This window comes from Lontra canadensis, unplaced genomic scaffold (genome assembly GCF_010015895.1).
Source record: "Lontra canadensis isolate GAN:19392208 unplaced genomic scaffold, GSC_riverotter_1.0 scaffold57, whole genome shotgun sequence".
Lineage (NCBI taxonomy): Eukaryota > Metazoa > Chordata > Mammalia > Carnivora > Mustelidae > Lontra > Lontra canadensis.
In genome coordinates this window covers 28,384-43,661 of record NW_022631051.1, presented here as the reverse complement: position 1 = coordinate 43,661, position 15,278 = coordinate 28,384, and the positions used below count along the sequence as shown (strand labels likewise).

Here is a 15,278-nt window from a genome sequence, read left to right as displayed (position 1 = left end):
TGGAAAGAGAACAAGGAAGAATTTGCTAGATCATAGATCCCACACACCCTCCCTTCTTACAAGAGTATTCTGTTCTGCAGGACGAAAATGACCTTCAAGGACCTGGGGACAGAAGACCTGGGCATTTACTCCTGTGATGTAACGGACACTGATGGAATAGGGTCAAGCTACTTGATCGATGAGGAAGGTAATTTTAAAATCATTCCATTTATTAGGACACCTGAGTGGTTCAGTTGGTTAAGCGTCTGCCTTTGGCTCAGGTTATGATCCCAGAGTCCTGGAATTAAGTGCCTCATAGGGCCTCAGCGGGGAGCCTGCTTCTCCCACTCCCTCTGGCAGCTGCTCCCTCTGTGTGCTCTCTCTCTCTCTCTGATAAATAAATAAAAATCTTTAATTAAAAAAATATCAGGGCACCTGGGTGGCTCAGTGGGTTAAGCCTCTGCCTTCGGCTCAGGTCATGATCTCAGGGTCCTGGGATCGAGTCCCATGTTGGGCTTTCTGCTCAGCAGGGAGCTTGCTTCCCCCTTTCTCTCTGCCTGCTGCTCTGCCTACTTGTGATCTCTCTCTGTCAAATAAACAAATAAAATCTTAAAAAAAAATCAATCCATTCATAAGTCTAATGCTGCTTTGATTCATCATTGAGTGATCCTCTAGGATCAAGTGGCTTTTTTTTTGGTAGTTCAAGTTTAATTTTTCTTTTTTTCTCCCTACAGAGCTGAAACGTTTACTAGCTCTCAGCCAAGAACACAAGTTCCCAAGTAAGTGTCCACAGTACATCCACAGGGTTTAGGTGGTGACTTCTGGAATAGGTCAGATGACAACTCTGACAGGACTAAGAGAAGAGGCTCTTAAGAATACCTAATGGAACAGACACTTTACTTACAAATGCACTTGCCAGAAGGGCTGCTTTTATCTTGGCCATTGTTCTAAAGAGATAGAGATACTAACATAGAAAATACATCCATGCTGTTACACAGTGAAGTGGCAGGTTACACAGGTGTCACAGCTGAGTAATTAAGTTCTTACTTTTTGCCTATGTACTTTGGAATCCTATATATTATATGATCATGTATACATTAACTCACATGTTTTTTAGGCAAACCAATCTCTTCCTAAGCAATTTAATGTTAGCACTTAACAGAAGAATCATACTTCTAAATAAAGATAATCTAATGACATTATCTACCATTTTAAACTCCTGGAAAATGAGGTAAAGATGCCCTAGTCAGAAGAAGAATCTCTCTGAACTATCTCTTCTGAACAAACTCTTCAATAAAGTACTTTCCACATAAAAGATTAAATTTTGCAGTCCACACCTAAAAGAAGAGAAAGAAGTCTGAAATGATACTCGGAAAGTTCCACTGACCTGATAAGTTCTCTTGTCATTGATATCTATTGGCCAAACTAGTGGGTTATCCAGGTTATATACCCCGAAGTTTGAGAAAACAAATGAAGAGTGATAATACACACTCACTCTTTTAAATCACGAATTTTGTTTTGTTTTGTTTTGTTTTACTCTTTAGACCCTAAAATACAACTCCTTCACCAATAAAGACTTTTCAGGAACTCAGGAAACTATATCGTGACTTCACACTACAGGCCAAACCTTGTATGTCCATTTTTCTAGGAGAAAGGTCTGTAGCTCTCCCAAAATTCCCAGTGAAGGCTGTGATTGAAAAAGAAACACTCACTGCTCTGGAACTAATTGCCTGATTTCTTTTCCATTCCCAAGGATTGCTTGTTCTATCCTGAGGCTGAGTGTTAGTGACTATTGTCCTCAGCTATTATGTTCTCAAAACCAACTTTGTTCAACAAAGCAGCACAGTGGGGGTGTCTGTGGGGTGTGGATATAGAATACAAACTTTCTGAACTCAGGGAGAGAACCATTTCTCATCTGTACACTTATTCACCATAAAACTGGAAAAGTAATACTGTGAATGGCATCTTCAAAGTTATTATTATTTTTTAATTGCTTTGAAGGTAGAAGTTTGGCCTGTCTTCTCTATATTCTGTACTTTTGACCCACTCGATGAACCTGAGCAACTCAATTTTAATTTCCCATGTTTTAGTTTCCTTTCTAGAACTGGCTGTTGTAATCATTTATAGCACCTACCGAATAGAGATGCTGTGAGAGATCCTTGAACTTTTCAGGAAAAATATAAATATTGAAACAGCAGTTATCCTCAAAAACCCACTTGTAGAAGATCTGTCTACAAGCTGTGCAGTATGCTGTCCCTTCATGTCCCCAGGGCTGTGAAGTAGGGAGTGGTAGAGAGGGTCACTATATTGAACACAGCCAGACCCCATTCGTGATCACACTGTCTCCTCCCAAACATTGGTGGAAATGGAAAGAAACAGCAGCATTCACTAATCTAGTTAGTCGGACAGTAAACATTGGCAAAGTGTCTAGGCAACAGCTGGTCCAAACAATGTTTACATTTAGCTTAAAGGATGGTGATGGGACAACATGGGGTGTTACTGTTGAATTGGATGTGCCCAAGCCTCCCTGATGTTCAGTGATCATATGGACTTGAAGACAGTAATTGTCTGATATCACTGTCATGTATGCTGAGATATTTATTTTGCATAAGCATGTTCACTCTAATTACTGGTTCTAGGAGAGACAGTAGCAGAAAACTCGTGTGGCATTTGGGTAGGCAGAGAGAGAGAGAACTCAACATGTGTTAAAAACTCTGACATGCAAGTATCAGATCTCCTAACCCAAGGGAGATTTGCTTAGCTCATTGGAGCAGCATTTTCAAGAATACAGCTCCCACACTTTTCTTCCTCCCACTTCTATTAGATCAGCCTGACTACGTGAATATTTTCAGAGATCTGAGGAAGGGTCAAAACAGCAGATCTAATATCTCAATTTATACCCACTTCCTCTCGGTAAATGTTGACATATCATTACGTTTTTTCATGAGATTTTATAAGGATTTAAATGGGTCTTGTTTCTTATAGAATGTAATAAAGAGTATGTTGTTCCTTTATCCCTTGGCGCAGTAATTCTATTTTAAGCTGTTTTCAAAAATATTTTGAAAACCACTGAGCATATGCCTTAAACCTACAAAAAATAGATATTTTGCTAGAACAAATTAACTGCCAGAGAAAGGACTGTAAGGAAATTTAGGACCGAGATGAAGGAAAAAATAAAAATGTATAAAGCTAAAAACAGAAAATAGCCTAGTTGATTTTGCCTCTATTGATATTAAGCTGCAGTATAGAGAGACAGCTTACTTGAAGATTCCAAGGTATTGTGAGGGAGGTGATAGAAGATATATTTCAGTATTGTCAACATCCTGCATAATATCTCTTGATTATTATCCTTCTGGTGCACATATACCCTATGTGTACAGATATACGCAAACACATAGACATAAATTGCATCTATTTGGTATGTCCTCTTAGGTGTCAATGTATTTTATAATTGATAGTCCTAGGGTGTTGTTGAAGCCACTGGAGGAGGAAAGAGGTACCAAAATATTAATAGCCAAATTTATAGAGCACTGATCATATGCCAGAGTATTTGTAGGGTGCTGAAATGGAGTATATCATTTAAACTCAACAGTGACCTTAAAAGTCTCAGTTCTAAGGTGATTTAGTTTTAGACGTATAGACTCTGAGGTCTGGAGAATTTAAGTAACTAGACCAGATGTACACCATGGATACCTGTGGTTAAGCCCAAGTGGTCTTTATAGCACCTAAGCAGGACATGACTATTAATGTGTGTACACCTGCTGTTTGCCACCACACCCTCTCTGGTGATTCCTGGTGGCCAGTGTTTCCTCAAGTGATGTTCCTATTACTCAGAGAGGCAGTGAACACTAAGGGAGCTTGAAACTTCCAGGAGGACATGCCCTTTCTTCTCTATCACCACTCTGGGCCCCTTAAGTAACTGCATCACTCATGTATTAGATTTCCCAGAATGAGGTCTTCAGACTTTCTCAGGAAATTCTACTCTCCATTTTCCTCAAGAATTACTTGTAGCAAGCAGGAGTGTCCTGTAAGGAGAAAGTTTAGCCTCTGCTCTCACAACCCTTGAGTCTGCCATGATACTCACTAGCCAACCACTACTGTTCTTTAGAGTGGACAGCCAGAGAACCAAGAGGAGCACAGAATAGAGGGAATAACCCTGGTCTCAGCTCTGCTGCCCACATGTTACTGACATATCTGTTACGTTCCTTTATGTCCGGGGCTCAGTTTTGTCATCAGTAAAATGAGGAGAGCAAAGAACTCACCCTTCTTGAGCACTGGTCATTATTCACAGTGTCTTAGCGTTGTCTGGTATTATATTCAGTCTTCTTGGTGGTCTTATGAGGCAGATAATACCCATGTTAGCAGTGAGGAGCATGAGGTTTCAAGAGGAGAGACCTGTCTAAGGTCACAGTGTGACATCAGAGCCCATCTTCTGTGTATCATGGACACCCCTCAGTAGATGACATCTGAGCCTCTGTTTAGTTCCTCACTGAAACAAGTCTATAACTGAGTTTCATAATGACTATGGAACAGTGCAAATGAAAGGGATCCCTTAAAGTTTGGAAAGGATAGTTTTATGATAAGTACAAAGAAATTCTACATACATTTGATACAAGTTTGGGAAACTTACAATTCAAAATGTAGCAGCTATTGAAATTTTGAGATTAGATGAAGCACCATATAGAGAAAGCAAAGGCTGGTGATTTCTCCTAAAAGAAAGGAAGGACTACTAAACTTTGAGAGACCGCCATGGTTTTCAACAAAGTTTGCCTTGGAGCTACCTCTGATACAAAACCATTGGCTGGAGAAGCCTTTATAGAGAACACGATTTCAAGTTACAAGAAATTTAGAAAACTGTTTTTCAGAGATATCAGACAACTTTCAAAATTACACCCAGACTCAAATGTCTTAAGCGATACAGGTGTATGTCAGAGATACCATATGGTTCCTTCACTTTCTTTGTGAGGCAAGCCATGCTATATCTTAATATATCTTGTTAATAGTGATTCACGTACTTGCCTCTGAAAAATGTTGCCTTGTCTAGGAGTGTAATTGAACTGGCAATCCAGTGGGATGGATAGAGTTTAAATGATAAGCTAGTTCATCTTGTGTATATCATCAACATTAATTCTGTTTTGAAATTCATTTAAAAAAAAACATTTGAAAGAACCTCCAAAGTGAGTTAAATTGTTGAAAAAAATAAAATTTAACTCCTTTCCCAGTATTTTGAAGTAATTAAGATTATAGAATGTTGGAGCTGGAAAATCTCTTGACAATTTAGGACATTCGGTATAATCCCATTCATTTATAAATGAGTCAACTGAGGCCCAGATAAGTGAAGGGACCTGCCTAATATCACACAGTTGCTGATGTTGGACTAGGCTCCAGCTCTCCTGGGGCCAGCCCAAGACTATTTCATCACACTTTGTTATTGTCCCTAAAGCCACAGTGGAGAGTCACACAAATTAGCTGAAGGAACCCTGGAGGTAAGTTTACCTTCCTTATTATTTTTACAGTTGAGATATCTATGACTCATAGAAGATGAATGACTTGCCCAAAGTGGTAGCAGGATTAGAACCTACATCTTCCATCCCTGAACATCATTCTTTCCCTACGATGGTCTTACTGTCTCCAGGTTTTGTAAGAAGCAAGGTGCTCTACTGTCATTTCCATTAAGTGTTTTTTCACTGAAAAATTGGTATTAATACAATTGGTTACCAGTAAAATTACTATTTTTGTTTTTATTTTGCATAGCTGTCCCAATTAAGTCAGAGTTGGCAGTTGAAATCTTGGAGAAAGGCCAGGTCCGGTTTTGGATGCAGGCTGAGAAGCTGTCTGGCAACACCAAAGTCACCTACATATTTAATGACAAGGAGATTTTTGAAGGGCCGGTATGTTTCATACTTTTTAGATTCTAAACATATCACTGTACAATGTGCTGAGGGAGCCCTATTAAAATGCAGGTAAATTTTATGAAAACCACTGGTTTATGGGGTAGGTGGAAGAGTTTAAGGCATTTCACATGTAAAAAAGAAAATAGGTAGAGGAAAATATAGATTGATTATGTCATATTATCCAAATTGGGACACTGTTGAGAATGGAAGAGGGTTCTAGTAATAATTTTTCCAGGACAAGAATCAAACCAAAACTGTCCCAGGCAAATCAAGAAGTATGGTTACCTGGAAAATACAGCTGCTCTCCTGAGAAGCAGAGGGGACAGCGTGCTTACCTGAACTCACATACTCACATTAGAAATCTCAGCAGGAACTTGGTTCTTCATGGGGAGGAAATGGCATCCATTGTTCCAATGGCTCAGAAAAAAATGCAGCAAAAATATCTTTCATTACTTTTCTGGTAAAAAATACATTTTTATTGTAAAAAAATTATAAAGATTCAGAAAGGACAAATCACAAATTCTTACAACTTTTTAATATACACATTAATTTATACTTTTCAGTCTTTTTCTACACGTGTGTGTGTGTGTGTGTGTGTGTGTGTGTCTATTGGTGTCTTCTTTACATAGGTGATTGTATATATCTACTCTTTGCTTTGCTTTTAATAGAAACATAGTTTCCATAGACAGAGTTACAACATATGCACTTTATTTGTCCTCCCAGAATCAGGCCAGTACCCTGTGGTACTGAAGAACCTGGGGTTAGGAGCTCTGGCTCTTACTGTGCTATCACAGGTATAAATGAGAGACTCAAAAGATGGGAGAGAGGTGTGATTTGTGGCCATTATTAACAACCTGTTCTCCTTTCATCAAGATATGTTTTAAAAACATTTCAGGATTCATTAGTGAGGGGGAGAATGAATAACATAAAATAGCAAAAAAAAAAAAAAGTAATATATTTCTTTTCAGCTCATTTAGCAACCATGTATAGAACCTGAGTAAGTCACACAGAGTCCACGGTGGCCCATCTTCTCCATTTTCGAAATATTCTCCTTGATGGCTGTGCTCATCACCCAGCCAGTGGAGGGGAAGGAAAAAGCATTGTTGCTTCTGCCACAGCCATTTAGGGACCACTGGGGCACACATGTGCATTGACACACTCTCCTTTATGTGTTCACACAGGCTCTCATGCTATTGCCCACATGCACACATACACATACATGCTCTGAACTTGAAGAACTGTTTGTTGTCATTGCAGTTAGTTCTTACACTATTTCGTTGGTGGAAATCAGTGTCGTAGGCTAAGTTCCCTAGAAGGACAGTCTGAAATAGAATTTCTCTCAGGAGTGGGGATTAGGGAAACAAGCTAATGTACAGGAAAGCAAAGCAAAAATGTGGTCTCAAGTGCAGACTGGCTTCCTGCAGGGAACACTCTGGGGCATGAACTGCAGCACAGAGCTGATACCAGACCTGAACCTTCATTCTGTGACATTTTATAGGAAAACTTCATTAAGTAAAATCCACTATATATATATATATTTATATATATAAATCCACTGGGCATACAAGCATATATATATGCTTGTATGCCCAGAGGCTAAGATTTATCTTTACATTGAAAAAAAAGTTGCCTAAGCAACATATAAAATAAGCACAGAACAGTAGGGCGAGTACAGTTTATTAGGAACAAATGGACTTCACATGTTTTGGAAGCATTTTTACTCACATATTAATTCCACATATATTTATTAACTGCCTGCTGTAGACCTTGTGTGCCCAAGATGTGAGGGATATAGCAATGGATGAGACAAAAACATGTCCGTCACGCTGTTTTGCATTATTCTGCTAATTAAAACGAATGTAATCTGGAAGGTAAAATGGGAATCTAAAAACACCCTTTTGGCAACATTTCTGACTTGGGATAACAGAACTTTATTTGTATTTAAAAAAATTAAATTTCAGACTTTATAGACCAGTTCTGGTCAGGTCATATATATGCCACATCATATTTTTCTTTTTCCGGGGAATAAGATTTTGAAAGCCCATCTTAAAAAAAAAAAGTTAACAATAAATTTTGTTAAAATTATGATTCTTCAGAGTTTGCATTTATTCCATCAGGCATCAGCATCATATCTTCCTCACTGATTTCTGTTTTCCTTTCCACACTGAAGAAATACAAGATGCATATTGACCGAAACACTGGCATAATTGAAATGTTCATGGAAAAGCTACAGGATGAGGATGAAGGAACATATACTTTCCAGCTTCAAGATGGAAAAGCAACCGGCCACTCCACTCTTGTTCTCATTGGAGATGGTAAGAAGTCTGTGGCACATTAACTCAAAGACTTCACTGTTCCCTTCAGTGCAAATACCCTGTGACATCAAAGTGGTCATGTGGAAGGCAGCAGGAAATGTTTCTTGTATTTCAAAGACTGGAATCCAATTTCAGTGAATACTTTCCACAGTATTTCACCAGATTTAACCTTAGCCCACAGGGAAGACTGCAGTTAAATGATCTCCTGTCTAAACAAGTATTTATTACTAAAATTCTCCAGTGAAGGAGATTGCAATACAACGAAGATTGCATCTGTATCTCAGAAACAATGATAGTACCTTATACCGTGTACGTACTTTAAACTACTTAAATTAAGAAGAAAAATATGCACAAGTGGTTTATGCCAGATCAATTAATCCTACTATATAACTGGATTATACATCAGCTGCCATAAGCCACTGTAGAAACTACCAACATGTAAAATGTGGCATTTAACAAATGTGGCATTTGGAAAGGCTGGCCAAATCTCTACATTTGCAACATCCAATACTATTTCACTATTTCCTTGCTTCATGACCTTGAACGATTTACTTAACCTTCCTAGCCTCTTTCTTCATTATAAAAACTTAAATAGGTTGTCATGATGTATAAGTACATTATAATAATGAATATAGGGATCTCTGGGTGGCTACATCAGTTAAATATCTGCCTTCAGCGTGTGTCATGATTCCAGGGTCTTAGATTCTAGTCCCACATCAGGCTCCTTGCTCAGCAGGAGGCCTGCTTCTCCCCCTGCTTGTTCTCTCTCTGACAAACAAATAAATGAAATCTTAAAAAAAAAAAAAAGAATATAAATCAGCACAGTGGCTGGCGTATACAGTTATACCACTCAACTCTATTCATACTTCTTTGTTTTTCTATTTTAGTTTATAAAAAACTCCAGAAAGAAGCCGAATTCCAGCGGCAAGAATGGATCAGGAAACAAGGTAAAAATGGGCAGTGAATAAAGAGAAAAACTTTGTATTTCTTGAAAAAAGTATTCCAAGATTAATTCCATAACAAATTTAAGTATATATTATTGCTAATGTTAATAATGCACTGGTAAATAAAAAAAAAATTGAAAATATTTATTATTAAATTTATGTCAGTTTAAAATATTTGAAAACTAATCTTGAATTTTAAAGTATCACTTTATATATTTATGTATATAAATATACTTTGTATACATATATCATTTTAGAATTTAAGAATGAGCTTTGATTTTGCATTTGTGATTAATAGAGTGATTATTGATGTCATTAAAATTTTCTAGGTCCTCATTTTGCTGAGTATTTGAGCTGGGAAGTGACTGGTGAATGTAATGTACTATTGAAATGCAAGGTAAGGAGGCATCCAGGTGGCACAGTAGGCTGACCATCCAGCTCCATTTTGGCTCAGGTCAGGATCTCGTGGGTCAAGGGACTTGAGCCCCACGTCCAGCCCAGTGTCAAGCTCCCCACTTAGTGGGGAATTTCTTGAGATTCTCTCCCTTTGCCCGCCCTCTCTCTTCCTTTCTCTCTACAATAAATAAGCAAATCTTAAAAAAAAAAGAAGAAGAAGAAGAAGAAATGCAGGGTAAGAAGTAGGTAGATTTTAAATATTTGATATAAATGAAATAAAAATAACATAGAATGTGAGAAAGGAAAGATCAATTTTTCATCGCCATTTGAACCAAAATGCTAAGTGACACATTCTTGCCATTGATTATTACTGTAATCATTGGTTGGGAAGATACATAAAGTAAAATGAAACCTAAAATAAGATAAAATAAAACAACATAAAAATATGGGAAGATAAGATGATTGCACCTATTAGTTTCACCCTAGTTGATAAGGACTGGCTCTTCTCTTTTTAAATCAAGGCTCTATGTTTTTTAGGAGAAGTTTTAGGTTCACAATAAAATTGCAGGGAAGGTACAGAGATTTCCCAGGTAGCCCCTGTCCCCATACTTGTATAGCCAGCATCTTCATCAACATCCCCCCACCAGAGTCACACGTTTGTTCCAAATGATGATTCTACGTGGGCATGTCATAATTGCCCAAAGTCCACAGTTTACATTAGGGTTCACTCTTGGCATTATATATTCTGTGGGTTTAGATGAATATATAATGACCTTTATCCACCATTATTGTATCATACAGAGTTTTTTCACTGCCTTAAAAAGCCTTTGTGCTCCGCCTATTCATTCTTCCCTCCTCTGCCCCCATTTAAAAAAAAAAAAAATAATAATCTCAGAAGAATCTCACAATGTCTTTGTTTCAGGCCAAATCTTCATTCTAAGTAATAGATCTATTCCACAGTCATTCCAGATACACTGTCTTTCCATGGAAGTGTAGCAATTTCCTATCTAGCTTGTATGACTGAGGCAACAATACCTTTGAGTATTGGCTAGCTCAGCTGTGGGTTCTGAAACCAGTGTGCTGCCGGGATGGAAGAGGCTTGGTCCAGAGTTTGCAGCTCGTGACCAATCGTCTCATTAGGCCTAGGGAAAAATTTAGAAATAGAAGTCCATATCACATTCTGAATCATTTTGTGCCTTAGCTCATGTTGTGTTCAGCTGAGTGATTCATCAGAATGTTTTGAGGCTGGAGTGTGAAGGTCATGACAGCAGACAGTGACTCCAAAGTAGAAGCATGGGTTTGGCATTGGCATTGTAAAAGTCAGAACCCAAGTGCCCCCGTCTCTTCTAGGTCTGATGACATTTAAAGGAAGAGCAGTCTACCAGAAATATGTCCGAAGATAAAGTCTAGGCTTTATTTAGCCTCTCAGGAAATGGCAAACTTCCTGAAAAACAGTTTCTCAGGCACCACCCAAAGCCCTCTCTCTCCTCCTGGCTGTCCATGGCCATGTTGCCCCCGACTCGCTTTCTCCTTCATACTGCCCACCCCATAAACCATGCCTTCCCCGAGACCCACATGTCTGTCCTCCTTTCTGTTCTACCTGTTACACTAGCCTTCTGGGAGGTGAACTCTGGTGTCCTGTTTCAATGGCTTTCCTCAGGAGGATCAGCCCCTTGCCCAGATTCTGAATGTAGAAAGAGATTCTGAATAATCTTACATTATGTAATCATGCTGTTCCAGTGCCTGGAGTGATCTTCTTTCAGCTTCTCTGACAAAATCCTTTCTCTAGGCCCAGCTTAGTCATCTTTTCTGTAAAGCCTTTCCCTTCTCTGTCCAGGTAGAATGAACTTTCCTCTGTCTTGCCATTGCTCTTTGTTTCATGATTATAGCAATTTTGGTACATTTAACAATTTACATATTCATTATAGTTAATGGGGTATGTGTAGTTAGATTCATAAGACTGTCGTGGGCCAGCCCCATTTGGAACTACTCTACTCAACAGAATATGGGACAAGAACCCCAGCTTGCCTGCAAGGCAGTGCTGGGAACTCCTCTCCTGCAGGAATCCACTTTACCACCCCCTGATGACAGCTAAGGTGCAAAGGGACAAGACCTACTTTGGTCAGTGTAGGAAATGCAGTGGCTTTAAAAATACTTCATACTCTAAGCATCCAGTACCTCCTGTAACAACTCCCTAGGCAGAGCTTCCAGCGGTCTCCATGAGGGGCATGCCCAAATTACAAGTGTCAGCATACTTAGGGAAACCTAAAGCTGTGGAGTCCATTTCTAGTCCCTCCTAGTCCCAGCTTTTTTCCCAGTCAGGGGTCATTTTTATCAGAAGCGATGTCGCCTAGTAACAGTTACTTCCTATAATTCAGGGACCAGTTTATAGGATTATAAAGAATGTTTGTGTGTGCTGGTTTCACTATAAAGTTACCAGTGTTGGTTCTTATGTTACTTTATGTTTATGTTAATATTTATTTATTTATATTAACATATTCTGTTATTTGTCCCAGGGATGCAGGTCTGTGAATCATCAGGCTTACACACTTCACAGCACTCACCATAGCACACACCCTCCCCAATGTCCATAACCCAACCACCCTCTCACTACCCCCCCCAAGCCCCTAGCAACCCTCAGTTTGTTTTGTGAGATTAAGAGTCTCTCATGGTTTGTCTCCCTCCTGATCCCATATTATTTCATTTATTAACGGAAAGTTTTTAACATTTTAAAGCTTGCATACCCTAGTTTATAATTACATTAAACATTTTTTTTCATCTGTTTGTTTTGTGGTTATATCTCCTCTTTGGGGAATTATGTGTTCATTTCCCTAGGTGTTAGGGATTGTTTTCTTGATTTGTATGAAGTCTTTACTTTTTTATATAATTTTATATAATTTTAATTATATAGGAAATACATGAATATACTCTTCTTTGTAGAAAATTCAAACATTGTAGATCAAGCTCAAGTTCCCTTTAACTGAATGAGTATGTTTAGCCTATTTGAAGTTTGTATAGGTATAGGATTTAAATGTTTCCTCAAACTTGCTAAGGAATTAATTTATTAAATCATAGTTGATGGATATTAACTAAACTTACTGTGGTAATCATTTTATAATATATACATATCTCAAATCAATATATTTACCTTAAACTTATACATTGTATGTCAATTATATCTCAATAAACCTGAAAATACTTTAATTAAAAAATGTTTTTAAAAACATACTTACCTTCCACATTTATTTGCAAAGCTTCATTGGTCTTTTTAAAAATATTTAGAGGGGGGGTGCCTGGGTGGCTCAGTGGGTTTAAGCCTCTGCCTTCGGCTCAGGTCATGATCCTGGGGTCCTGGGATCGAGCCCCGCATCGGGCTCTCTGCTCGGCGGGGAGCCTGCTTCCTCCTCTCTCTCTCTGCCTGCTTGTGATGTCTATCAAATAAATTAAAAAAAAAAAAATATTTAGAGGGGTGCCTGGCTGACTCAGTCAGTAGACCATGTGGCTCTTGATCTCAGACTCGTGAGTTTGAGTTCCATGTATGTAGAAACTATAAATAAATAAACTTAAAAAAATAAAAAATAAAATATTTAGATACATATTTACTCATTTAGATATATACTTACTCATTCTGTTCTTTTGATAAAGGATTTTTTTTTGTGACACAGGCTGTATTTTAATGTGATGGGATGTGTCTGCCCATGATTTTCAGATATTTATTATTATTATTTATTTTATTTAAGTCTGCCTGCTATCATGTATGTATCTATTCTTTTCTGCGCACCAGTTTTTTTGTTTGTTTGTTTGTTTGTTTGTTTTCCAGCAGACATTTTAAAATCAATTTTTATTGTTGGACATAGAAATGCTATTGATTTAGGTTTATTCACTTGTATCTATTTTATTTTAAACTCTTTATCAATTAAAATAGCTTTCAGTTGATCCCTTTAGAGATCTATGTCTTCTTCCCCTCTGATTTCCCCCAGCTCCCTTGGGGGAGATGAGCCATTAGAGACTGTGGACTCTGAGAAACAAACTGAGGGTTTTGGAGGGGAGGGGGATGGAGGGTTGGGTGAGCCTGGTCGTGGGTATTAAGGAGGGCATATATTGCATGGAGCACTGGGTATGATGCATAAACAATGAGTCTTGGAGCACTGAAAAAATAAAATAAAGTTAAAAAGAAATCTATGTCTTCTAAGTTCAGTGCTTTCTGTTCTATCCAATGCTACGTTAAGAACTATTTAGTTTTTTAAGAGTAGCAGTCCCCTATTTCAAGAAGTATAATTATGGTTTTTCTTCTAGGTGGCAAATATTAAGAAGGAGACTCATATTGTGTGGTACAAAGATGAAAGAGAGATATCAGTGGATGAAAAGCATGACTTTAAGGATGGTATATGTACCCTGCTTATAACAGAGGTAGGTGACTGTAAGTGTGAAATGTAAGTATATTAGTTTTGTACCCTACATTCTTCTAAAAAAGAGACTAGATTCTGTGTGCCTTTGCCCCACACATTTTTAACACCTTACTTCTTGCTGCTCCAAAGATCCCTGCCCTGACATCACCCAAAAAACAAGCCATAGGAACACAAAAGCTTCTCTCACCTTGTGATAAGGCATGGATTTGTCAGATATCCAATATCCAACCAGTATTCGCTAGACACCACCAACTCTGGCCTCTCTGAACTACCTCTTTTCATAGTTGGGTGAGTGGCAGGACAATTAAGTGGATTCTTCTTGGTTTGCTCTTAAGCCTCATGATAGCTTGTTCCCCAAAGTAGAGACAGTCAGACACAGTATTCAGTTAAGTACAGATTTTTATCTACTTTTTGTCTAAAAGAACATATCTTTCAAATATATGTAATCATTAGTTTTTAATATGAAGGCAGAGTAAAGGATAAGCAATTTAAGTCTCAAATCAATTATAATCTTAGAGGATGAAAAATCAGGACTGCTAACAGGTCAAATGATGACGGACAGGTTCATCTGTGAAGTCCTCATCACTCCCTTGGCCAGATGTTTGTTAAGTGTGTGATTTGACAGCGAGTCTATAAACCACAGGACCTTAAAAATGCAAACACCATTCTCTGAGGCTGCTATAATCTGCAATGTGGTGTTTCCTTTCCCCCTTAGTTTTCCAAGAAAGATGCTGGGATTTATGAAGTTATCCTGAAAGACGACAGAGGAAAAGATAAGAGCAGACTGAAGCTTGTGGATGAAGGTCAGTCTTCTCCTAACTGCTGGGGTTCTTTTTGTGTGTTCTGTGTATAGAACTAACTAACTAAGTTAACTAACTTAACTAGTTAAGTAATAATTAAGGTCATGCTGAGTTTTTGTTCATAGATTTTGTTTTAATTTAAATTCCAGCAGAGTGAACTACTGTTCACTTTTAGTCTTCCTGGAAATCAAAGAGTACTTTTGATCTTCAGAGAATTTATAGTCCATAGTCCACAAGGATTCTGTTTTCAATATAAATCATCATTTTTGTTTCAACCCTATAAAAAATGTTCCAGAATCAGAAGCTACTGTGAGGGACATCTGGCTGTCTCAGTGGGAGGAGCATGCAACTCTTGATCTCAGGGTTGTGAGTTTGAGCTCCAAGTTGAGTGAAGAGATTACTTAAAAAAAAAAAAAAGTTTATAAAAAAATAATAAATTACCATGAAAAACATGTCACCAAATAGTCCACTCTTAACAGATGACAAGAAAGATTTATATATGAAATGCCAAGTTGTCAAGTCTCTCAGTTATTAGCAGAGC

The 15,278-nt window shown here is 38.0% G+C and overlaps 1 protein-coding gene across 4 annotated transcripts in view; it reads left to right on the top strand.

The window, feature by feature from the left end:
- The window catches only part of MYOM1 (myomesin 1), a 145,802-nt gene that overhangs the window by 116,743 nt on the left and 13,781 nt on the right, over positions 1-15,278 (top strand). For all 4 annotated transcript variants that reach the window (XM_032875672.1, XM_032875673.1, XM_032875671.1 and 1 more), the window contains 8 exons: positions 81-187; positions 714-758; positions 5,734-5,870; positions 8,044-8,188; positions 9,076-9,135; positions 9,462-9,529; positions 13,825-13,938; positions 14,653-14,740. In XM_032875672.1, the coding sequence (XP_032731563.1) occupies positions 81-187; positions 714-758; positions 5,734-5,870; positions 8,044-8,188; positions 9,076-9,135; positions 9,462-9,529; positions 13,825-13,938; positions 14,653-14,740 (764 nt within the window). The remainder of the gene's footprint in view (positions 1-80; positions 188-713; positions 759-5,733; positions 5,871-8,043; positions 8,189-9,075; positions 9,136-9,461; positions 9,530-13,824; positions 13,939-14,652; positions 14,741-15,278) is intronic.